At 43.7% G+C, this 27,074-nt stretch overlaps 1 protein-coding gene across 6 annotated transcripts in view; it reads right to left on the reverse strand.

The window, feature by feature from the left end:
* Positions 1-27,074, reverse strand: part of LOC127567323 (TBC1 domain family member 1-like) — a 205,584-nt gene that overhangs the window by 138,526 nt on the left and 39,984 nt on the right. The window contains exon 1 of one of the 6 annotated variants that reach the window (XM_052010078.1): positions 4,895-5,180. The exons of the other annotated variants lie outside the window; for them this stretch is intronic. Coding sequence (XP_051866038.1) covers positions 4,895-4,924 — 30 coding nt within the window. The 5' untranslated portion in view covers positions 4,925-5,180. Of the gene's footprint in view, positions 1-4,894; positions 5,181-27,074 lie in introns of those variants that run through there. 6 annotated transcript variants of the gene reach the window in all.

The following is a 27,074-nucleotide window of genomic DNA, read 5'->3' on the forward strand; positions in this document are numbered from 1 at the left end:
CCAACACACAGTAGCAGCCGTTTGTATTACCTACAGCAATTTACCAAGATTCCTTAGCGAGCACCTTCTCAACCCTCAACCTCTACCAGCTAGAAGGACAAAGGCAGCAGAAGCATGAGACCACCGGCACCTGAAAGTTGTCTTCCAAGCCACACACCATCATGACTTGGAAATATATTCGCCCTTGCTGGGTCAAAATCCTGGAACTCCCTCCCTAACAGCATTTTGGGCGTACCCACACCTCGAGGACTGCAGCAGTTCAAGGCAGCAGCTCACCACCACCTTCTCAAGGGGCAACTAGGGATGGGCAATTAACTGCTGGCTCAGCCTGCGAAGCCCGCATCCATTCAATGAAAAAAAATGCCACCCATTTTGAAGACAAATAATATCTCCCCTTTAGAACTTTACACTGATTGGTTTGGATGATGACAGTCTTCCCAGTGGCCCAGGAGTGTTGCAACACTTGGAGCCCGTGCTGCCGAGCTCGGGTGACCCATGTTGATCCTGACCTTGGGTGCCGTCTGTGTGAAGTTTGCACATTCTCCTTCTGACAGTATGGGTTTTCCCCCAGATGTTCCAGTTTCCTCCCACACCTCAAAAGGCAGGTCAGAAGGTTAACTGGCCACTGTAAATTGTCCCTAGTGGAAGGAGAATAGGGTGAAGTTGATGGGCAAATGGGGGAGGATAGGTTACAGGAAAGTAAGTGGAGGAATGGGGCTGATGGGAATGCTCAGAGCTGGCATGGACTCAACTGGCCCAACGTCATGTCATAAAGAAAAATGAAATATATGAAATCTATATGTTTGCTTCTCCAGAAGAGACTAAACTGCTCAATTCAGTAACACTTCAGCATCCAGAAAAGTAATGGAATACTTCCAGCCACATTTCCCATCAGCAGCTGAGAATTCAGCCTACCCTGACAAGTCAAAGATTCCACATCCGAGGCAAAATAGATCACAAGCTCGAATCCCTCAGTAAGTGCACATGCCACAATGAACAATATCGCCCAATGCCAATCCAAACTGGTGCCCATGTAGCACTTCAGTACAGGAAAACATGTTAATGTACTTCACAAAGTAATGACAATATATGTGAACATTTCTTCAAAGAGAGATATTTGGAGATTTGGTCAAAGTTACAAGTTTTTTTTAAAGCAGATTCTTGACAAGAGGGAGATGGGCAAGCATGGAGATTTAAGAGAAAATTAGACAGAACGGATCAAATGAAATCACAGTGGCCAATCATAACGACACGGGTGTGGGGGGTGATCATGGACTTAAAGTCAAGGACAACAGAGAGCCTGAGACAGGAGTCAAGGCCACAAGGAATTTTAAATAGCAGCACAAGAATTCTAGATTTGACATTTTAAGAAAAAGTCCAGATTAAAAAGCACCAAAACTCCTGCTTATAGAAGAGGGAACCAATGAGAGCATCTCAAAACACTCCCTAAAAATTTCAGTCAAGAAGGTGGTTTTCCCGTTTGTTCAGAATTTCCCCACTCCCTGACCCTCCCCCATTCAAAGTCCCCCAAATGGATCTCCTAAGCTCAACTCCATCCAGAAAAGACTTGAAATCACATTCATTCAATGCAGATCATTCCCTCAGAAGTTTAGATTCCACACATATCAGGTTGATTCACACCATGTACAAAAGTTCAATTCTGCCACAAAATTAACTAACCAATTCAGGGCTTCCTTCTTGCCCCATCCGATAAAATGATGGAAAATTTACAGCACAGAAATGGGACATTCAAACCAGTTCAGCATTTTTGCTCTAACAAACTTTCTTACACCTTACTTCATCCAATCTTAGTTGGTAATTATACCTTTTCAATTCTGGTACCAGCCTTTTAAATTTCCATTGAAACTTCATTATATCCTCTTAACTGCCACATGTTGCTGAAAATATCCAGGTGAAATAGAGCAAAATTAATTGAGTACTAGATATCCCAAGGACATAAAGAATTTATATTCTTCTAGCGACTTTTCCTTAATACCCAGAAGGCACATTTATCCTCTTCCCCTGCTGTATAAAACACATCCTTGATGTTAATACTCAGACAAACCACAAATTCCATTCAGCACGACTTTTGTCCAACTGTTCATTCTTCACCCAAGCTTCCTCCATGTTTTAGCTAACTTCTTTTACTTTGAACAATCACTCAGCTCCTTCCTTCCCTAGCCCCAACTTTATCTCAGGATTTTCAGCAGCAGTCTTGCTGCTTGCACCCTCAAAGCAAAAGACAACTAAGATGCTGAAGCTCCTGCATTCACTTGCCCCAGGCCAGCATATCTCAGTATATCTCAATATTTCAATATTCTCCCTTTTTTCAATTTGACATCTTGTGCAAAGTCTTGGGGCATACATTCAATATGTTATTTTATGTTGCCCCACTTTCTTTCATGACTGGAGTATTTTTGTACCTTCCTGTTAATTTCCACCTTGTATAGCCACTTGGCTATTAAATTGAACCAGGTGTAGTACAGCAGCAAGACCTCAACAATACACAGGCACCGGCTGATGTGTGGTGTAAATGTTAGTTGCCACTTAAATGTCAGGCAATGACCATCTCCATCAAGAGTCTACCGCCTACCTTTGACATTCAATGGCATTACCCTTTGCCATCCCATACCATCAAATCTTGTGAGTCACCATTGACCAGAAACTCAACTGGACCAACACACGAACTCTGGCACCAAGAAGAGGTCTGGGTTTCCTGTTGCAATTGCCACTGCTTCTGACAACCCAATGTCTTTGCAAAAACTACAAAACACAAGTCAGGAGCGTGACGGAATACTCACCATTTGCCTGGATAAGTGCAACCAATAACGCTCACAAGATACTTGACAGCATTCAGGACAATACAGTCCACTTGACTGGCGCCCCATCATTCACCACAAATAATTATTCCCTCAACCACCACCACACCATCCACAGAATGCACTGCAGTTATGCCTCAGATTTTCTGACAGCCACCTTCCACATCATGAGTTCTTCCATCAAGAACAGAAGCAGCAGGGGCAGATGAAGATCATCTCCTGTAGCGTCCCCTCCAAGTATCACTGTTACTTCATTGTCACTGGGTCCAAGTCTTGGAACTTCCTATTCAATAACACTAAGGGGGTACCTTCCCCAGAAGGATGGCTCATCATCACCTTCTTAAGGGCAATTCGGAATGTTCAACAAACACTGGTGGTGCCCAGATACCAAAAATGTAATAACTCAAAAAAAAATACAGTCAGGCCAACACCATACCCAGCCACTAAAAATCACAAATTATTTTTAACTTGTGCTGAAGCAACTAGATTTCTATACAGCATTTAGAACATAGAACACTATAGCACAGTACAGGCCCTTTGGCCCACAATGTTGTGCCGACATTTTATCTTGCTCTAAGATCAATCTAACCCTTCCCTCCCTCATGGCCCTCCATGTTTCTATCATTCAGGTGTCTATCTAAGAGTCTCTTAAATGTCCCTAACATATCTGCCCCCACAACCTCTGCAGGCAGTGTGTTCCACGCACCCACCACTCTCTGTGTAAAAAAAAACTTACCCCTGACATCCCCCTTATACCTTCCTCCATCACCTTAAAATTATGCCCCCCTCGTGTTAGCCATTGTCACACTGGGAAAAAGTCTCTGACTGTCCACTTGATCTATGCCCCTTGTCATCTTGTACACCTCTATCAAGTCACCTCTCATCCTCCTCCTCTCCAAAGAGAAAAGCCCTAGCTTGCTCAACCTATCCTCATAAGACACTTTGTCTGGTTTAAATTTTGAGTGCAATCCAACACAGCCATGTGCAATACAATGAGCACCTGGAACAGAAAAGGCTTTCTAGTCAAACCATTTTTTTTGGCCAACTGCATTCCCCAATTAATCTCAGAGTCTTCTACAAATCCCTCCAAGATTCGATCCGGTTTAAGCAAGCTTCCTGCCCTGCATTCCAGTGTAAACCCACTGAATTCATCCAGGATGCTGTGAATTGTTTCTCCATTTCCCTGACCACTTTACATCTGCCACATGCTCCACTCTATTTATCATCTACAGTGAACCTTCAATCATTACAGTCCTTTGGAATTCCTTTTCCAATTTCAGAGCATTCCTCTAGAACCTTGACTCATCATCTCTCTCAACAATTCCTCTTCTCCCTGTACGTTGTATGTTGAAATACTTGATCTCCATTGCAAGCATTTCAGGGCACAAGGATTAAAATCTTGCATCTCAGATGTTTAACAGTATTCACATCCACGTTGCTGACAACATCTTTCCTGGTCACCTGCTATGGATTCCAATATAGACAGTCCATGCATACGTTAAAGTGTGTGTGTGTATGTATATATGTAAGTATGTATGTGTGTATATATAAAACATTCGTAAGGTACTGAACCTCAATCAATGCAATATAGTAGGAATAAGCACAAGCCTCAAATGGAATTCTTAACATTAAGATTAATCAAAGCCATTTTCAAATTCAAAGTCATAACCTGAAAAAACAATATCAAGATATCTTTTTAATTCAAAACAAATGAAGTGTCATTTTAACTTCAGACTTGCGTTAAGAAACCTGTTCATAGGAGAACCCGAGCAAAGCTAATTAGATTTATGTACTGCAAAGGTCCAATCATCCTTTGTTCACAGGCTTATATATCTTACAACTTCTATTGCACCGCATGAGATACAAATTCTTTATTCATTCTCTATCAGCTAACTCAAAGTCAAGACAAACACTGGGGAAAAGTGTAGGCCTCAGAAAACAAAATGTATAAATTAAAATAGTCTGTAAAAAGGTTAAGAAGCTCTAATACACATCAGCCCAGTGTAGCCATTGCAAGTTAAACAATAGAGAAATTTGTTTCACTGCAAACAAAGTTTTATATGGTTAATTCTTACCTTAGCCACCCAGCTGAACAATGGTGACATTCCACAATTTTTCAGCTACCCTCCTCTCATAAAGTAAAGCGTACACCTTTAGTTACATTGGACGGAGCAGACGTGTGGAGCTGGCTTTTCCTTTCAAACGTAAATCAAACACAAAGTGGCTGCAACTTCATGCAGCAGTTTGTACGAATCCCAGCTTTCCTTAAGCATGAGGTCATCATCCCACTTCCCCACCCTTGCCTTTCATAATCGGACTTTCAGCAGCCTTTTAAACTGCACGTTGTAAAGAGACCGTGTTTGGGCTGAGAGAAAACTCCCGCCCACATCGAACAGAGGAGCACTTTGCATATTAGTCAGGAAGCCTGAGAAATGTGGAACTTCTTGCTTGACAGCCTTGTGTAAATATACGACAGCAACTGAATGCAAAGACCTCTGCTGGCGGATGGTGTTACACTTTCAAATTGCATTGTGAGTCATACACCTGATAAATCGATCTCTAAAATATCTGCAGACCAAGAAAGGGTAATTAAATCTTCAAATATGCCAAAGAAAAATCTTTAAGGCAGCAATTAGGAAGGGGAAAACACAAAGGATTTTGATGAATGATGCAGAATTTAAACAAGCAGTGTGCCCAAATTAGATGAAAGTAAAAATGCTAGAAACGGAGAGCTTTTCAGAGTTCATGTTTGTTACCTCATCAGACAGTACACTTTGTACTCGGACTAAAAAATAAGAATTGAAACACATATAATACTTCAGTCTAGAGAATTCTGATCCCTTCTAAAAAGTAAGGAAACAGAGAAAAAGTAGACATTGGTCATTTGGCCCTTCAAGCCTGTTCTACCATTCAATACGATCGTGCTGATTCTCAATACCAAATGCCTGCTATCTTCCCAAACTGATTAATGCCAGTTTCTAGAAATCTACCCATTTCTTAACTATATTCAGTGACTTTGCCTCCACCGCCTTCTATAGTGAAGAATTCCACAGGTTCACCAGCCTCTATGTGAGGAACTTTCTCCTCATCCAAGTCTGAAGTGTCTTACCCATCACCCAGAGGCTGTGACTCCTAGTTCTAGACCAGCCCAGCCAGGAGAAACATCCTCCCTACATCCAACCTGTTGAGCCTCGTCAGGATTTTGTATATTTTGATGAGATCTTCTCTCATTTTTTTTGAACTCCAGTGCACACAAAGTCAACCCAATCTCTCCTTATACGACAGTCCAGGCTTCCTAGGAGTCAGTCTGGTGAGTTCCCAGTCTATGGTAAATATACCCTTTCTTAGCTTAGGGGACCAAAACTGCACCCAGTACTCTAGATGTGATCTCACCAACACCCTGTGTAACTGTAGTATAACATTCTTGCTCCTAAATGCAAAATCTCTTGCATTGAAGGCCAACATAGATTTCAGTAGTTGCCTTTGCCTTTAAAAGGTAACAAATCAGTGATATTCCCTCTGTCTTCTTCATCCCTCCCCCACATTCTCTGTTACTGAAAATTAACTTGTTTTCTCTCACTTGTCTCTCTTTTCCAGTCCTAATAAAGGGCCTCGGACCTGAAATGTTAATGGCTTTCTCTTTCCACAAACGTTGTCTGATCTGGTGAGCATTTCCAACATTTTTTTGGTTGTATTTCTTATATCCCAGTCTCCTTCCTGTGACCAATAATCCATGACTTGGAAAATGTGGGCTAGTTAAGAGGTCCACCCCCTCCACCCAATTTCCAATAGTATCACTGACAGATGGTCACATTCCAGCCACACACACCCGTTACAAATTCTTCCCGCTTTCTGCAAAACCTGTGCTTGTGTCACTCACTCTCAAAATAAGAATATCAGGTGACCTGTAAAGTTAAAATATCCATTTGATTGAGGCTTAACAGCAAGACTTGTTTCTTCAGTTCATTAACATTCACTTCATTTCAAAACTATTTCAGGGGCAGACAACAGATTTGAAAGCCCCTGGGTTTGCTCCTTTAGGAGGTTTAAGTGTGCTGCTCGAGTCTATCAATGAGGTAAGCAAATCAGGTCAGAGAGTCCAATGAAAAATGACAGAAACAACTTTGCTTGCTCTCTTCCCAATTGAGTAGGGTTCTGTTTCCCACATTCCTTTTAAGCTTTACTGGTCCACTGGGAAATTTATTATAATACTGTCTAATATCTAAAAAGTGAAATTAAAATATGTTGGGTTATTAATATCTTGTGAATAACATCCAATAGTCTGGAAAATTTGCTAATCTGGCACCTCCAAAGTGCTGAGTGTGTGTAGGATTATTGAAGTTTTACTGTAGTAAAGGATTATTGGGGCGGTGGAGTGGAAGGCTGGTGTTAGAGAGTGGAGGATGACTGTTTAGAGATTGGGGAGGGTTCAGGAATGCCAGACGATTCGCTCAAGATCAATGGAAGCAACATCTGCTGGTGGTTTGGCAGGAGATGGCTCATTGTGTCCTACAGATAACCTGGAACAGAGGAAGAAGGTAGCCAGTGTCGCAGTAAACCCACATCTCTGGTCCCCATCTCCAGAAACCCTGATCCCCCTTTCAACCACCACCCACCTCCATCCTCATCCCATCCCACCCAGGATTTCTGCTATTTTTACATCATGAGCACACATGCAATGACCTCACTGCTGATATCAGCCCAGAGGCAAAGTAAATGTAAGAGTAGTGGTGACCACAAGGTGTCCATGCTGGAAACAGCCCTGGTTCTCCCAAGATCATATTACCCTAAATGGAAGACAATTTCCACCTTTTGTTTGAAGGAAAAAAAAGGAGGAATGTGCCAACTTGCCCATGGCTATGGAGATCAAAACAAAAAAAACAGAAAAAGCTGGAATCATTCAGCAGGTCAGGCAGCATCTGTGGACAGAGAACCAGTAACCATTTCAAGCTGAAGACCTATCGTCAGATCTGCTGTGTGTTTCCAGCATTTTCTGTTTTTGATTTGGATTTCCAGAATTTGCAGGGTTTTATTTTGGTTTTCATTTTCTGTGGAGGCCAAATGTTCCACGCACCCCATATTAGGGCAGAACACCTCTGGAGCTATTAAATCTGGGCGGCTTTGCAAAGCATCAAAATAACAATTCCTCTAGCACAGATGCAAAGCAAAAAAAAGACAAACTGCAGATTTTGTTTCTTACTCCAAATAGCATTTATTGCCCATTCCCAACTGCACACTGATGAGAGTACTTTGCTGGGCCATCTCAGACAGTACTTAAGAATCAAACACATTGGCGAGTCTGGAGTCATATTTAGCTCAGACCAAGGGCAGCTGATTTCTTTTCCTGAGTGAACCAGATGGGGATTTACAACAGTCCATTAGCATTACCTACACTGGATGTATTTATACATTTTAATTTCCCGAATTTAAATTCCCCAGCTGTCATTTTGGGAATTGAATTTCATGTCTCTTGATCAACAGTACAGGCCTCTAGCTATCCATCCAATAACTTAACCATGTTACTGAATTCCCAAAGTGATTATGGGGCTTTGCATGCAAAATGCATCAAACCATGAAATGAAACCTCACTCATCAAGTTTACACCTTGCAGAATTCAACCAATCTCAGGCCCAGATTAGAAGGTGGGGTTAAGATTCTGCTCAGTCATTAAACTCCGAAACAAATGTACTTACAGTGCTTAGCCATTCACACAAGCGTATAATGCAACCAAATCAGGCTACAGTTCATGCCCTTCTCTCATCCCTAGATTCAGTACATCCAAGAACACTTCAGCTTCCACATAGTCACACAAAACGTGGAGGAACTCAGCAGGTCAGGCAGCATTTATGGAGGTAAACGAACAGTCGACGTTTCAAGCCGAGACCCTTCATCAGGACTCATGAAGGATCTCGGCCCGAAATGTCGACGGTAGTGCAGCGGTTAGTGCGACGCTATTACAGCGCCAGCAATCGGGGTTCGATTCCTGTCGCTGTCTGTAAGGAGTTTGTACGTTCTCCCGTGTCTGCGTGGGTTTCTCCGGGTGCTCCGGTTTCCTCCCACATTGCAAAGACGTATGGATAGGTTAATTTGGGTTTAAAATGGGCAGCATGGACTCGTTGGGCTGGAAGGGCCTGTTACCACGCTGTAAATAAAATTTTTTTAAAAATTTCCCTCCATAGATCCTGCCAGACCTACTGAGTTCTTCCAGCATTTTGTGTGTGTTGCTCCAGATTTCCAGCATCTGCAGTTTTGTGTCAGCATCTACATGTTACCACTTTTTTTCTTTTTAACTTTATCTTATGCCTCAGAAGCTAAGCGCTCTGCTCTTAAATTGTACAACCCCACCAATCTCAACCAGAGTCACAAGAGGAGCATGGGGGTTCACACAGACACCTTTATTTGAAAAGGAAGGAGAAAGAGGGCAGTAGTGATCCAAATGGAGACACAGGAGACTGCAGATGCTGGAAGCCGGAGCAACACACAAGATATGGGAGAAACTCAGTGGGTCAGGCAGCTTCTATGGAGGGAAATGGATCTCAACCTCAAATGTTGACTGTCTACTTCCCTCCACAGATACTGCTGACCCGCTGAGTTCCTCCAGCATCTTGTGAGCAACTACCAATACCAGCACAAGGCTTGTGATCCTCATCACCAGCCTGTGACTCAGAGAAACCTGATTTTTGGTTAAATCCAGGATTATGCTGAGCAGGGCTGACCTCAACTGTTCAGTCTAGCAACACATACAAGGTTCATATATGAAGATTGATCACTTACAATATCAGCTGAAGTGTTGACAACATAAAGTATCTCCAACACTCGCCATGGATATGGAATTGTAGAGATGGGGGTGCCCTACAACTGATCACTTTTCCAAGGGGAGAAAAGGAGTCAGAGCATACACTGTTTCATTGTCAGCAATGTACAACCTAATTATCAAAGTGATCGATCTGTTGTAATTTACTCAAAGAACATTTTATTACATAGTATTCTAGAAACATTATATTCCCAACATATTCAGCTCAAACTAAATCTGCTTCCACAGACATTGCAAACCTGTGACCTTGATTATTATTACATATCTGCGCAGCAATGAATACTCTTCTTCCTGAGCAGAATGGCATTGTACTGGAGGTTGCGGTTAGGTAACAGAGCACTGGGGGAAGGATGAAGTGGTTTGATTGTTCTTTTTAGCCAGCCCCTCACAGTTAAGGATAACTTGCTTGAGCTCCAGCTCTGTGGGGTGGAAGATGCCTCACCTTCTTTAAAAGGTGGCTGGCCTTTAGTAAGGACCTGGAGGACCTTTGGTAATAAAGGCACCAAGACCAATATCTTGGTAACCTGAACATGATGGGAGGAGAATTTTTGGAATGGGAAGAGGAAAGTAAGCAGCAGCTAGAAGCAGGATGAGGCAGGAGTCTTACTCGGGCAAGAGATCCAATCTTTATAGGTACCTAATGGGTTTGGGAACACCAGACATGGTAGGACCAGAGCTGGGGGTGGGCGGGGTTTACATCAGAAAATGATCCAGGAAATGAACTTTGAAACCTTGGATTAATCAGCCTTGATCTCACAAGGGTTAAAAACAGGATGTTTATGGGCAGAAAAGGAACAATGGGAATGTATTAGACTTACAGGCTCTATGGACAAGATTCACGGATTTTATTACATTGTGAAGATTGATATTGAATGATGTTCTGCCTTATGTAATGTGCAAGTAAGTAGCAAGCTTCTTTCTTACTTTCTAAAATGTTGGGCAACGAGCAAAGTGATAAGATAAATATTTGAGGTTGGAGTTAAGTAGATGTTTAGCAGTCCCAGGAACTTGAGAGAACATCAAAATTTAGGGATTGGAGCTGTGGTGATTGTGATGGACTGTGGTAGTGACAGGAACCTTATTGTTGTTGTTCTTATTGCACAACAGAGCAGTCCTGGTCTGAAAGAAGGTGGGAAGTCAGGCTCCAGTGGTGCGGGTGTGGTGTTGGTACTGGTTGCATTGAGAGGATTGCCCTAGTACGTGGCAAGGTTAGGAAAGCGCCTTGCGTTTCTTATACTGTGGCTCTATAGGATACAGTGCAGACGTAGTATGGTTCATGAAGAAAAGGCAAGACAGAATTGGAGGGGGAGAAATCTTCTTTCATCCAATATTAATTGCCCCCCCAACCCACATATTTTTACATATTTCAATTCAAACCTTGAGGTTTGCTTCAGAGCTCCCTGCTTCTGATGCTATTATGACTACAACATTTGTTTTGCTGCATTATCATGGTATCAGATAATACTTCGCAAAATCTGATATCTATGAAGCAATGGTTAATCTATAACTTTTTTTTTGAAAATGTACTTTTACTGCCCATTTGATTTTGATGCAAGAGAAACAAAAGACTGCAGATGCTGGAACCTAAATGAAAAACACGATGGTGCTGGAAGAACTCAGCAAGCTGTTCCTCCAGCATCATCGTGATTTTGATGCAACTTATTTTTCTTTAAACAGGGAAGCTTTTTGTGCTTCTGGTGTACTTTGTTGGCAAATTTTTTTGTGGCAAGGATGAGATACGGTTCTAATGGGAAGGAAGTGAGACAAAGGGTTACACCAGAGCCATTATCAGGATCTCACAATGTAACTAAAGGTTTAAAGAACAAAAGAATTTGTCCTGAGCTGCAAATAAGAGAACAGAATTAAAGATAGTATACTAGCTGAAAGCTTTCACAAAGATAATTGCAGGCAAACTGATAGGATTCTGGAAGTTCCATAAGAAATAGAAGGGGGAGCAGATTATTCTGCCCCTCATACCTGCTCTGTCATTCAATAAGATCACAGCTGACCTTAAACCTTAGCAGAGATGCAAGAAATTCTGCAGATGCTGGAATTTGGAGCAATACACGAAAAGTGCTGGAGGAACTCAGCAGGGCAGGCAACATCTCTGGAGGGAAATAAACAGTCAACGTTTCAGGCTGAGACCCTTCATCAGGACTGGAAAGGAAGAGGGCAGAAGCCAGAATAAGAAGGTGGCAGGGAGGAGGGGAGGGGGAGGAGCACAGGCAGGTAGATGATAGGGGAGTTCAGGTGAGAGGGGAAGGTAGGTGGGTGGGGGAGGAGGGGAAGATGTAATAAGCTGAGAGGTGTCTTGATGAAGGGTCTCGGCCCGAAACTTTGACTGTTTATTTCCCTCTACGGATGCTGCTTGACCTACTGAGATCCTCCAGCACTTTTCATGTATTGCTCCATATTCCAGCATCTGCAAAATTTCTTGCATCTCCAATAAGCTGAGAGGTGACAGGTAGAAGAGACAAAGGGCTAAAGGAGGAGGAATCCAGTAGGAGAGGGCAGTGGACCATGGAATAAAGGATGGGGGAGGGGAGGAGAGGAGATGGGCAGGTCATCAAGGCAGGGGGAAGGGAGCCACAGGAATAAGGGAAGACAAAGGAGTGGGGTGGACGGAAGAAAAAGAAAGGGTGCTGACCGGAAGTTAGAGAAATCAATGTTGAAGCCATCAGGCACCTTCGATCCATCCGCTGCAACAGCCAGGACCTCTGGGTGGCCACCCATTTCAATTCCACATCCCACTCCCATACTGACATGTCTATCCATGGCCTCCTCTACTGCCACGTTGAGGTCAGATGCAGGTTGGAGGAGCAACACCTCATATTCCGCCTTGGGAGTCTCCAACCTGACGGCCTCAACATCGATTTCTCTAACTTCCAGTTAACCACCCCCCTCCACTCCTTTGTCTTCTTATTGCTGTGGCTCCCTTCCCCCACCCTGATGACCTGCCCATCTCCTCTCCTCCTCCATTCCATGGTCCACTGCCCTCTCCTACCGGATTCCTCCTTCAGCCCTTTGCCTCTTCTACCTATCACGTCTCAGTTTACTATATCATCCCCCCTCCCCCACCCACCTGCCTTTCCCCTCACCTGAACCCTATCCCCTGCCTGCGTGTGCTCCTCCCCCCTACCTTCGTATTCTGGCTTCTGCCCTCTTCCTTTCCAGTCCTGATGAAGGGTCTCAGCCCTAATTGTTAACTGTTTATTTCCCTCCATAGATGCTGCCTGACCTGCTGAGTTCCTCCAGCACTTTTTGTGCATTGCTTAAACCTTAGCATCGCTTACTTGTACCAACCCCATATTCTTTGATTCCCGTATTATCCAAAAACCTAGCAATTTCTGCCTTGAATCCACTCGTGAGCCTTGCTCCAAAATTCTCCTGGGTACAGTTTGTCCCCAGCTTACGGCAGGGTTCTATTGAGTTCAAAACAATTCCTGTGAATTGTTTGTAACCGGAACAGTTCACAAATTGGAAATGCGGCTGCAAACAGAGTTCCCACACGGCAGAAGATGCCTGAAGCAGCCGGCAGATCTTTCCCGCCAGTTTCCCAAATACTCGCTCTTATGTACAGGCTGTACACAAGTCAGGTGTTTGTAAGCTGGGGGGAACCTGTACACAGTTTCAAAGATTCACACCGAATACTGAAAAGCCTAGATCAAGTGGATGTAGATGTTTCCATTAGCAGGAGAGTCTAGGATCTGAGGGCACAACTAAGGAATGAAGAACTGAGATGAAGAGGAATTTCTTCAGCCAGAGGTTGGTGAATCTGTAGAATTCGTTGCCACACACGGCTATGGAGACCAAGTAATTGGGTGTATTTAAGGCAGAGACTGATAGGTTTGTGATTGGTAAAGGGGTTAAGGGTTACAGGGAGAAGACAGGAGGATGAGGTTTGAAAAATAAAGATCAGCTATGATTGATGGCTTTCAGTCATGGCTGATTTTTTTCCCCCAACTTATTGAGCAGGCTCAATAGGCCAAATGGTATAATTCTGCTCTTTTATCTTATGGTCTTAGTCACTACCCACTGTGTGAAAAGAAAAATCGTTTTTCATCTGAATGGCTGATCCCTTATTTTGAGAGTGTGACCTTTGGTTCTACAAAATTATGAAGGGCATAGACAGGGTAGTCAGCAGGAAACAGCGGTGTCAAAAACTAGAGGACATATGTTTAGGGCAAGGGAGAAGAGGTTCAGAGGGGATCTGAGTAAGAACTTTTTCCACCCAGAAGGCAAATGGAATTTAAAAAAAAATCACTGCCTGATTGGATGGTGGAGGCAGGTACTCTCACAACAGTTAAGCAGTACCTAGACGAACACTTGAATTGTGCTGTGGACCAAGTGCTGGTGAGTGCGATTCATGTAGACAGGCTACAGCACAAACATGGTAGGCCAAGAGGCTTGTTGCTATGCTGTATGACTCTGTGACTGCCCAGCCAGAGTAAATTACCCCTGCAACTCCAAGTCAAACTCTGTTAGAATTTTATACATTTCAATGAGCACACCTCTCATTCTTCTAATCTCTGGAGACCATAGGCCCAGTCCATTTGATTTCTCTTCACAAGATAAACCCTCCATGATAGGAATGAACCTGATAAAACTTTGTTGCACTTCATCTTTTACAAGTAATTCCTTCCTTTGGCAAGGAGACCAGACCTGTATAAAATATTCCACACGCAATCTTACTAGTTCCTTACAATTACAGTAGGAATTCCACTAGTATACTCAAAATCCTCTTTCAATAAAGGTCTACATACAATTTGCCTTCCTAATTGTTTGCTGTATCTTCACTTTAACTTCCACAATCTATGAACAAGGGCACCCAGGTCCCTTTGAACATCTCACAATTAAAAAAAATACACTGCTTATATATTTTTTCTACCAAAGTGAAGTACTTCATATTTTTCCACATAACATTCCATCTTCCTCATTGATTCACTCTACATCCTCCCCAAAGCCTCTCTGTATCTTCCCCACAACTCCCATCCCAGCAAATTTGTGTCATCAGTATACGTGAAAATATTACATGTAATCTTCTCATGTAGATCATTGACAATATTTCCAAATACCAAAAATAACATTTTATTTGACAGTTACTCCCAAGCCTACAACCTCTGCTCCATAGAAGGACAAATCAAAGTCAGCAAGGACACAGGAATAACACAGTCTGCATCCATCATCCTGGTTTAGAAATACCACTGGATCCTTGATCTGTGGGAGTACCTTCATCATATGGACCACAATGTTTCAGGGAATAGCTCACCACCACCTCAAAGTCTTTTAGGGACTGAAGATAAAGATCTGCTCTGCAGGATTAAACTCATTCAAAGAGAAGACAGAGAATAAAAAATTTAAGTCTAAACTAGGAGGAAATAAAGATCAATTTAACATTATAAGAATTACCCAAGGATGGTTAGTGACTCCATACATCTCACTTAATGAGGGTTGGAGACAAAGATTGAGAATCATAGTCAGAGCTGACACTAAACAGACAACTGAGTTAAAACTATTGACTTTCATTGTGATCGAAAAATACAACAGATGGACATAATGAAAGAGTTTAATGTTTACAGGTGTGTGCTCTCCCCAAGACTTTAATTAAGTTCCTAAAGCAGATTGTGTCAGTTAGTTCATTTGTTAGCAATATTTTGCAGGGTTTTTGATTTAAAAAAATTCAAAGTCAGTGAGGAAATCAAATGCCTAAACAATATTGAATTTGGATGACTGATAGTTCTTTAACACAAGCAGATAGTCACAAAAATTTATGTTTAGTTTACCACAATATTTTAACATCAAGATCTCTTATCAGCAAGGAATTAAGCCATGATCTCTCTCATTGCAAAATCTATTTCAAATCTATCTTCACAATTTGCAACAAGCTAGCCAATTGTGTGTTTGTATGTCATACATGCAGCTGCCCAAATAGGGTAGCACAGTACTTCGTGCTGTTGCCTCCAGCTCCAGTGATCTGGATCCAACTGTGACTTCAGATGTTGTCTCTATGGAATTTGCATGTTCTCTCTGTCATCCTGTGGGTTTGCTCCAAATGCTCCGTTTTCCTCCCACATCTCAAAAATGTGTGGTTAGGTGACAAGGTGGCTGCAAGTTACCCATTAGTGCAAGTTAAAAACAAAAAGGTATCAAAAGGAAGTTGATGGGCACATGTGAAACAGAACAAGTTGCAACAGTGCAGGGAAACGTGGAGGAAATGGAATTGCTCCCCTGGGAGTCTGCATAGACCCAAAGGACCAAATGGCCTCCTTCAGTGCTGTTATAAGATACAAGAAACTAAACCCACAGGACAGCAGTGGTTTTCCTACTGATCACCGAGTTTCCTACTGCAAAGTGGTTACTGAGTTCACATTTTTGAAGGGGCGAGTTTTGTCTTCTATAAAGTTTCACTGATCCATGGTGTTAAAAGTTACATCAAATCATGCTGAAAAACTGGGTCTTCAATTGCTATTAATTTTTAATAACAAAAGGGCAAATAAAAATTTTAATTAAAATGTTTAAAATTACATTAGTACATGTGTTGTGCTTGTAATTCTCCAGCTAAAATTGGAAAATAAAGACTGCAGTCTGAATCTGTTTTCAGATAAAACTATGCCAATTGAGCTATTTTGAGACGTTTTCCTGATAAGCATCTCAGTATGATCATTCAACAAAAAAATATTTTGGGAATAGTTACTTCAGAATAGGGTGGGAAAAGGCAGGAACTTTCCACTGAGATCTTGTTTAATGCCTGTCTGGGAAGCTTCTTCCACAAGCAGCATTCTAGCAAAATAAAATATCTATATTATTGTATTTCCACAAAACATTGGTTGAAAGTTCTTTTCCACTCGAACTAAGTTTACAGCTCATTGCCAGCTTATGTCACGATTGTCATTAACAATAAGAACGGCTTGTTTTTGATTAGAGCTGCTTTCTAATTTTTAATTAATCAACAAACACCTTAGGATTGGGCAAATTCCAGCCAAAAAAAAAATTCCATTTTGCAGCCCTTAGTCCAAAGACCTATGGGTTAGAAATGCTCAATTGGGTACTACCTTCGTGTGATGAAGGTCTCTGCCTCCACCTCCACCTCCACCATTCATTTAGATGGCAAGTTCCACACCCTCTACACTGTAGATGCAAAAGATTGTCTTTACTTTCCCTCTAATTCTTTCTACCTATTACTTTAAGTTTATGTGCACCAAGCAGCTGACCTCCCTGTTAAAGGGAAGAGTTCTTCTGTATTTACACAATTAATGCCTTTCAAATGTAAAAAGATCTCAACTGCAGATCTATTGGTAAGGAGGTTTACAATTCCTCATGCACCAATGAGTCACACTCTATTCCACAATACAACAGACCATCAACAGGGGGTTTCAGAAATAAAATTGGGGTGGAGGAGGAAGTGTTCAGAAGGTAAATGACACCTGAATGTTTATTCAAGCTCAGTCAAATATGCAGAACCAGTGGTGTGTGCAAGGAGGGAACCGCCACAATAATCGTGTAATTACATAACCCACATTGAATGATTGTTAATGGTCTTAAAAAAAAGCCTCTTTGGTGTACAAACAGCACTTCAATGTTGTGACTCACTAGAAATAAGCAATATGTGTGTCTTTACTTAGCATCACTTACCTTTCAAGAATAAATCAAGTTCATCCAGAAGACAATACTGAGATAGATTAACAACCAGGGTACAGGTGTAAAGGTAGACTGGAGGGGTGTCCAAGCGAAAAGTGAGAGATTCATGGAAGGAGTTGAAGAGGGTTGGGATAAGTTCTGGGATATAACAGTAGAGCGCTGGATACACAGGAAAACAGAGTTAGTGGAATGCAGAGTTCTTACTGGACCACAGGGTTGTAGGAGGTTCAAATAAAGAAAGATGAGGAAATTTTACCACAGACAATTTTTAGATTGGGAAGTAGGAAATACAGTGGTGACAGGTAAGATATCTTTATTAGTCACATGTACATTGAAACACACAGTGAAATACATCTTTTTGCGCAGCATTCTGGGGGCAGCCCACAAGTGTTGTCACGCTTCCGGCATACCCACAACTCCCTAACCTGTACGTCTTTGGAATGTGGGAGGAAACCGGAGCACCTGGAGGAAACCCACGCAGATACAGGGAGAACATACAAACTCCTTACAGACAGCGGCCAGATTTGAACCTGGGATGCTGGCGCTGTAAAGCGTTACGCTAACCGCTACACTACTGAAGGGGTGGCTGGAGCAGGACATAGAACTGTTTAGAAGGCTGAGCTTTGGATGGACTCAAGCTTATGGTGAGTGAGGAGCTGGAGTTCAGCCAGACTATAGCAGAGTCTGGGAGTGACAAAATTATGGATGCTGGGTTGAATTAGGGTTGGGAATGGGTAGAGAGGAAGAAACAGCTTCTGAATAAATCAGTTTCAGACTAGGACAGCAACCCAGAGGAGGACTGGAATCTCCGATGAAGGAATGGAGGTTGTGGTAGCCGTGAGAACCAATGGTCTACCTTCCCAATGTTTAACTGTGCCTCATCTAGATCAGGATGTTGGACAAGCATATTGACAAGAGTGAGCAATATGGGCTCAGAAGAGCTGGTGGCAAAGCAGAGTCAACATGTTAATGTGCACGGTGATTACCTTGGAAGAGGTGGCTGGAGAAGCCAACATGTAGATGAGGAACAGGAGGGGATAAATGTTAGATCCTGGAATCTGGTGGTGGTGGCAGGAAGAAAAGCCAAGGGCAGCTCCAGTCAGATGCACAACGAAGGAATTACTTTGGGGAAGGATGACATCATCAATAATATACATAATTTTTTTAAAAAAATCAAAGAATGGTGACCAGTTGAGAATGAGGAGAAAGTGACCACATTGAAATAATCAATTGCCTTCCTTTCAAAAAAAACTTTGGTCGGGTCAGTGTCATTTAGGGGTAGAAGTGTGCTTGGAGAGATCCAACCCTGGAGTCGTGAAGGAAACGGACACTGATTTGAAGTTGGCAGCATGTTGAAGGAGTTTGGAGATGAATGGGTTGCTGCAGACAGAGCATCAGTTAAAACCAGGGAGAAGGGAGAGCGTGATTGCGGTAGTTTTGAAAATTCAGCTGGAGTGGGGTAGGAGCAGAGTTTGAAGGAATACAAGGCTAGACTGATGGACTTGAAGTGGGACGGTGCCCATACAGAGCACAACACCAGTGCAGACCTGCTATGCCAACTGACCTATTCTCAGGCAGAAAATTTCCGAGCAAGGAGCCCTTCTTCCTTGTTGTCAGAAGCAAGGGTGGGTGAGGCAGGGGAAAACTTAAAACGGTAGTCAGTTTTGCTGCCCAGTGTGATGCTAGAAAAGAGGACATATTCACCAGGGGAGATGACAATGTTCACCGTGGTCCAGCCAGATGTATCAATGAATGGCTGAACTTGCTACACACCACTTATTTTCAGCCCTGTTCATCTCTCCACTTGATAACAAGTACAGGCCACTGTAGGGGAAACACCAGGGAGGGGCAGAATGCAGAACCAGCCTGTGTGCAAGAGGAAAGGGAAGATGAGGAAAGTCCTCACAAGAATCGTGCAACATTATATAATTAACGCAAGATTATGGGTGCACGCACCCATATTCACCCACTATGCTAAGGAAGGGTACCTATCCCCCCTCCAATAGGCCAGTGTTTTAAAGAATGAGTTTTATAGGAGGCAAGGCCTTCTCAGTTCTGTCTTTGGAGCTGATTGACTGTATTACCATCAAAAATATGAAGTGGTAATCGAAGGCCAAAGCAAACCACTTCAGAGTCTAAATGAACTTCATAGAAATATAAAATCCATGTCTCTCTCTCTTTCTATGCAAATCAATTTAATAAATTAAACAAACATGGTTGTCTCCCAAACCAATATAGCTGGAAGCCTTGTGAATAAAAGAAGTAATTTCCTTTTGAGGAGTGCTACCTCGTATCTGTTTAAGCGGGCCTGGGTAAGGTGTTGCGTCTGGTGAGAGGTTAAGAGTGCTGTTACGGTATGGGAGGAATAAACCACCACTGCCTGTTGCAGGGTTATATTGGAGGCTGCTGTTACTAGGGAACAAATAGCTGGAAGCATTTGTGAGCATGGTGGAAGTCCCCTTGCAACTGGGTCCAGCCGAGTGGAGTAGTATGCCACCGGTCTTTTCCCATCCCCATGGGTTTGAGTAAGGGCGGCTGTAGCGCAGTCCTCTAGGACATTCATGAAGAGCTGAAATGGGCGATCATACAAAGGACGTCCCAGGGCCGGGGCGCTGGCAAGGGCCTGTTTGAGGCTATCAAAGGCCTCCCTTTGTTCCTTCGTAAGTCCCACAGACTGGCTTGAGGCCAGGGGTGTGAGGTGCTTAGTAAGGAGCGCCACATTAGGTAGCCACTGCCTGCAGAAATTTACTAAACCTAAGAAGGCGCGCATGCACTTTGGGGTAGTGGGCGGTGGGGTGGCAATGATGGGTGCAATACGTTCAGGAGTGAGCCGCCGCTCGGTAGCACTTAAGAGGGTGCCCAGAAATTTCACCTGGCACTGGGTTCATTTTACTTTCTGTGGAGGTATTACGTATCCTCAAGAGTGGAGCGCGTTAAGTAGTCTATTCATGTCTGCGATGTTGGCGGGCTCCGAGGGGCTTGCTAGTAAAAGGTCATCTACATACTGGACAACGGTGGATTTATCAGAAAGGTGCAACCCTTGGAGTTGTTTATGTAAAACTTGGGGAAAAAATAGTCGGGGAGTGTATAAAACCTTGCGGGAGGCGCATCCAAGTGTATTGCTGACCTTGGAAGGTGAAAGCAAACAGGTACTGTGAGTCGGGAGAGAGGGGAATTGCGAAAAATGCATGCTGCAAGTCCACAATGGTAAAAACGCAAGAGTCAGCAGGGATACTGCTGAGAATGGTAGCTGGATTCGGGACCACAGGATATAGTGGCTCTACTATCTCGTTGACCTTACGTAGGTCTTGTACAAGGCGCCACTCTGTCCGTCTGGGTTTGGGGACGGGTAAAATGGGGGTGTTACAAGGTGATTGGCAAGGAACCAGGATGCCCTGTTTGCAGAACAAATCTATTAACTGAGTTATTCCATCGACTGCCTCTCTCCGAAGGGGATACTGTGGGACGGAAGGCAGTTGTGCTCCCGGTCTTACACGGATCTGGACTGGGGTCACTGGGGTCTACCCTACCTCGGACTTCGATGCAGCCCATAAATCGGGGGTGGGCTCATCCGAAGGGAGTCAATGGGGCTGGTGATGGTGTAAACAGCCCGTCACTGAGAAAGGGACGAGGTAATAAGTCAGGGTCCCCTCTGGCAGAGCTTGAGGGACCCCGAAAAGGCCTTTGTCTGCCTGTACCTCAAGCTGGTGGGCTAGGAATCCCAGTTCCTTCGGTTTATGTCCCTCGTTAACTGACAGGGTAATGTGAGGGGACATCAAGCCTGACTGATTCCACAATTCAATAGGCACTTGGCCTAGAAGTGCTGCCCCCTCCTTTCCCACTACTTCCCCTAAAATAGTGACAGTCACCATGCTACCCAGGAGAGGAGCATACAACCCTTCTAGCTCTCGAGGCCCCGGTGGGGTCATGAGCTAGCGTCACGTACGGGTCAGTGGTTTTCAAGGATGGGTCAAAATCGCTGCTCGTGAAGTTCACCGTCCACCACTGAGGAGGCTGGTGAATCCAGAGGATCCTATGGGTTTTAGGACCAGTAATGGTAATACCTTCATCCAGGCATTGTATTTTGAGTTGGAGGGAGAAGAGCAGGTCCCTCTCGGCTAGGTTAACCTCCAGGTTTGTGGTTACCGCATTCCCGATCTTCAAATTTAAGTTGTAAGGGTTCAGTTAAGGGGTAGGATCTTTTCTGTCCCTCCAGCCCGCTCAATAGAACTGAAGCAGTGGACAGTTTAAAATCATGCTGGGCAATACAAGGGGCTTCAAGGGTCGAAGTATTTGCTCCCGTGTCTATCATAAAGGGAATCGGCTTTCCTTCAACTAAGAGATTGACGATGGGTTCATCGTCCGGGTTATCGGTGAGGGCAGGGTACATGGAAAGGCTACTCTCCATGGCTAGTCAGGCAGAAAACGGGTTGTTGGTTGAAAAAGGTTGTCGTCTACCGGGGGATCTCGTCTGCCGATGACGGTAGTGGGGGCAGTCCCTCCGCCAATGGTCAGGTGCCCCACAAAGGTAGCATCCTGTCGGCCTGGCACTCGCCGGTGCGGGTTGTTGGGGTCCCCTGGGTCCTAGGTAATTACGAAAGGGTGGTGGTGGTGGCCCACAAGGGGGCCCATACACTGGGGCTCTTAAGTCATTGGGGTACAGTGGGTATCCTTTACCGGACCGGTCAACCCCTTCTGGAACGCAAAATTGCTGCTCCATTTGATAGCCCGTATTGTCGGAGTAGGGAGGTTGGGGCTGAGGGGGTCTCTGGACCATTTCCTGCTTTGTGGCTTTCAAATCGCGCCCATTACTCCAGAAGTGGACTAGCGCCCTCCTCATGGCTTGTCGTGTGCGGTCAGGCCAGTTCATGTTATTAGTGCGGATAGCTGACACCACTCCCTCAGGGATGCATTGTAATAGGAGGGCGTTAAACTGGGGGGAGGCATTGCCTCTGTTGTAGGCATCGTCCCCCGCATAGGTACCGTAAAGTGAACAGAAACAGTCCCAAAAGTCTGGGCCGTCTTCACCGTTTCGGTCGGCATTCTAAAACCTTAGTTATGTCAATAGGCTGTTGAAGGGTTTTGCGAAGGGCAGTTCTAATAGTGGCCACCTGGTCCTGAGGCCGGACAGCCGCCTGAAAGGCTGTCCAGTCAGCATAGCTCCCCAGGTGTTCTTTCCACCGTGCCACCTCATTAGTTGTAAGGGCCATGCAACAAAGACTGAAAAGGTCTTGGGGGGGGGGGCGGCCTGGTACATCTGAATTGTTCCAATCACATAATCTATGAAATCCTCCAGGTTGGTTTTATGGTTGGGTGCCTGACTCATGATTAAGCACATCGCCTGAGGCTTCCAAGGGGTGTAAATTTGGATTGTAGGATTAGCGCTGGCTTGGGCTGGATCGGGATTGGGAGCACTCCTGTTGGGGAATTGCTTCTTAACCTTGGCTCCCTTAACCCTGTTCAACATGGGTGGTAGGCTGGGATCTGTAGGGTTGCCATAATCAGTGGTAGAATCAGAGTCAGTGTCCGTCTGAGAATCTATCGAAGGACTGTCCCCTGCCAAAAAGTTTTGTCGCTTGTCTGTGGCCTTAGAACCACCTGTCTGTGGGCTTTCCCTTCGTCTAAGCTGCATCCTGGTTCGGAACACAATAGGGCCATGGACTCGTCCCGGGGGTGGGACTTGGCTAGCAGTCGCTGGTGGTAAGGGCGGGACAGCTTGCGGGCTAGCCGCATTATATGGGGGCGGCAATGAAACGGTGGGGGGGGGGGGGTGGTGGTGGGTAGGTAGGGGCTGTGGGTCGGACCATCCAATCCTCCTCCTCTTCGTCCGTATCATTACTTTGGAACAACAGGAGCACACCAGACATGTCAGGAGGTACCTCCACTTTATCCCTACTTGTTTTATTTTTATTTCTGCATTTCTCCTTATACACCTCATTTACCTCTTCTCTCTCTCCCTTCTGCTCCTTTCAGCATCGTGGTCTCTGCACTGAGACTTCAGGACTTCCCAACTCTTAGGATTTTGCTGTTCATCACACACACTAATTCCCCTTCTACGCGCATTATGTTCCCAGCTAGCCTGCTTAGATTTATTTGTTAGGTCTTCGGCTGTTTTTCTCCAAGTGGACATTAATATTTTCCGTTTTTCCCCTGCATTCTGCTCCTAAATTGCCTTTTCTGCCTTTAGGCATTTATCTACGTCCCAAGTTCCCTCCAATGGCCATATTTCGTTTCCCAATTTCTTATTGAGGCATGCTGATAATTTACGGAAGTTACTCTCGTTCTTCGGATCATCTTTACATAACTTAGATAGTGGGGTATTGGACCCAGACTTATCGAGAGTTTGTCCCATTTTGTATTCTTCCCGATCGGACAGTACGAATCGCTGCGATTACCTATAAGATCGGTCTCTTTCCTTCACCCACTTCAGGTTCCTGACCTTCCCGTGGGGGATTTCCCCTCTTAAGAACCGGTCTAAGGCAGGGTGGTAGTACCGGAGAACTGATCTCAGAACTTAGAGCTCAAAACCTTGAAATTCACAAACTTAAAACCCTGAACCCGAAACTGGGAACTCGAACCCCAAACAGAACTTAACTGGGGACTTGAACCCCGAACAGAGCTTAACTGGGGACTCGAACCCCTCCTTACCTGTGGCACTCGGACAGGTTTGCGAGGAGTCTGTCAGAGGATTTTCGATAAGCGAAGGGATCGATCAGGTGTCCGACTCCCTGAGAGGGATCAAGGTGAATCGTACCTTGTGGGCCCTTCCGTCTCAGGTGGCCGTTATTCCCGTCGGTCGCTCACGCCGCTTCCGAAACCTCGTCTTGGACTCCTGACTGGCTCGCCAAGTTGTCGTCCCGAAATTAATTTTCCCCTTCTGTCCGCTGTAAGTAACACAGTGCCACGAGGTCGATTCGAACAAATACCTTTATTAGCAGTGCACCGCTAGGAGAATTCTCTTCAGCACTCACTAAGGGTCGCTTCCCGAGTTCTCCCCGCACAAAGGGCAGACAGACATTTATACAGGAATTGTCACGCACATCCCATGCATACGGCGCCGCAAGTTTCGGTCAAGCTATAGAGATCCCGAGACAGCTATCACACCTCTTGTCTTAGTATAATTGAGTTATAATCAAGGCATTCAAAGGCAGGTATCACCCTTCATTGTTTAGACCAAGCCTCCACCTCAATGTTAATTACACCCAGTATCGCCATCGTCTGACATATCGGAATGGTCCATTACCCAAAACAAAGGCAGTTAACATACTTAACATTCCAACTAGTGGGTCAGCAGCTTGCTAGTCCTTGCTAGAGAAATATAAATGCATATATATATATTTTTTTTTTGTTTGCCAGTTATAGGTATAGTTGCAATTCTTAACCCTTCACTTTCTCACTTTCACCCCTGCCCACAAATAGAGAATAGGTGGCCATTAAGTCTCCTAAGCAATCCTTTATCCAAGTTATCACACTGTCTCTTCCGAGTTTTTCTTAAAACACGGACATGAAATTAAAGCAGACATGAAAAATTGGTCGAGTTGTGGAAAGTGAGAAGGCTTGTCAAAGGATACAGCAGGATATAGATCAGAAATATGTGCAGTGAAATGGCAGTGGAATTTTACTCCGTATAATTGTGAGGTGTTGCACATTGGGAGGTCAAATGCAAGACAAAAGTATACAGTGAATGGCAGAATCCTTAGGAGCACTGATGTTCAGAGGATTCTTGGGGTGCAAGTCCATAGCTCCCTGAAAGTGGCAACACAAGTGAACAGCATGATAAGGAGGGCATATGGCATACATGCCTCCATCGGTTAGGGTGTTGAGTATAAAAGTTGTGAAGTCACGCTGCTGTATAAAATTTTGGTTAGGCCATATTTGGGGCATTGTGTGTAGCTTTCATTACAGAAAGGATGCAAAGGTTTTGGCGAGGGCACTAAAGAAATTCACGAGATGTTCCTTGGATTAGAGTATTAGCTATAAGGAGAGGTTTGACAAGCTTGGATTGTTTTCTCTAGAGCATCAGAACCCGATAGAAGTATATAAAATTATGAGGGGCATAAATAGGGTTGAAGGAGTCTTTTTAGAGAGTGGAAATGTCAAATACTAGAGGGTATAGCTTTAAGGTGAGAGGGGGAACACTTAAGAGATTTGTAAGGCAAGTTGAGTGTTTTTCTAAAAAAAGTATACACAGAGAGTGTTAGGTGCCTGGAATGCGCTGCCAGGGGAGGTGGTGGAAGCGGATTCAGTACCAACATTTAAGAGGCATTTAGACAGACACATGAACAAGCAGTGGAAGGAGGGATAAAGACCATGTGCAGGCAGATGGATTAGTTTAAAATTGGCAGAGTGGTCGGCACGGACATCATGGGCCGAAGAGCCTGTTCAAGTGCCGTAACGTTCTATGTAAAGCACTTGAGTTTTCCCACAGCATCTACTAAGTCAGTTGAAAACTGTAATTTTCAAAAAAAAAACAAAAACAGGATTTTTGAGATAGGATTATTTGGGAGGCCATCAGAAAGGAGATCAAGAGAAGGAATAATCTTTTGTGCATGAACTTACTTTGTTAACAAGATCTCAAAAGCCAATGTGAAAGCAGCTCAGTATACAAGACAGCACTAGTTTGTAGTGTTTGTGCAGAGCAGAAAGCCTTTATAAATAGATGCAGCCACTCTTCCATGTTCATTGTTCATGGTTAAACTCGGCTGGTGAAGAAGAGTATGAATAATGTTTATATGATCTAAGAAAAACATCATGGTTATCATAATGAAATTAAGAGCTGAGCTTCCAATACATATATTGATTAATATAGCACCCACCAGCTGCCAAGCATTCTTCTTTGTTGTGAAGGGAAAGATCTTCAGCTCTGACAGCTCAGAACCACAGTACCTCAGGATCCTGTTCTGATGTTTTAGGACCAATGCCAGCATTGCTTAGGGTAGATAAGTATTTCTAAAAGGCTGCCAACAATTCAGATTAATTCCAGTCAATGTGCATAAACAGCAATTTTTCAGATACAAGTTCTTACAAATTATCAGCTTTTGTAAAATAAAATTTAAGATTATATAGAAGCATTGAGCCTTTCATGTCTGCTCTACCATTCAATAAGATGGTTTTTTGCCTCAGTACCACTTCCTGCACTGAGCCCACATCCTCGATTCCCCTAACATCAAAAAAACCTATTCAACTCCAAAACCAAACCTCCTCAGCTCTCTCAGGCACAGAATTCCAAAGAATCACTGTTATCTGGGTAAAGAAATATTTTCTCATCTGCGGCCTGAATGGCTGATCCTTCATTTTTATACCGTGATCCCCAGTTCTAGACAATTGAGACAACATCCCCACATCTATCCTGTCAAGCAGCATAATAATTTTGAAAGGTTGAACAAGATCACCTCTCATTCTAAGCCCTTGAGTATAGGCTTTGTTTGCTTAATCTCGCTTCATACCTCCAATCACTAGAATCAATCTGGTGAATTTTTAATGTATTCCCTCCATCACAAGTACAAACCTCCTTGGGTAGAAAGACCCAACCCATGCCCAATAAGTTATGTACAGCTTCACTAGGACCCTACATAATTACAGTAAGGCACCTCTATTATAAGAGGATTGGGGTACAAGAATAAAACAAATAAAGGTCAACATATCATTTGGCTTCGCAGTTCTTTACATATTAACAGTTATTTTATGCACAAGGACACCCATGTTCTTCTGAACACCAATACCTTTTAATCTCTCACTATTTTAAAAATTACTCTGCTTTACTATTCTTCCTACCAAAACTGGGCCCTTACATTTTACCTCAT

Source organism: Pristis pectinata, chromosome 2, assembly GCF_009764475.1.
Source record: "Pristis pectinata isolate sPriPec2 chromosome 2, sPriPec2.1.pri, whole genome shotgun sequence".
Lineage (NCBI taxonomy): Eukaryota > Metazoa > Chordata > Chondrichthyes > Rhinopristiformes > Pristidae > Pristis > Pristis pectinata.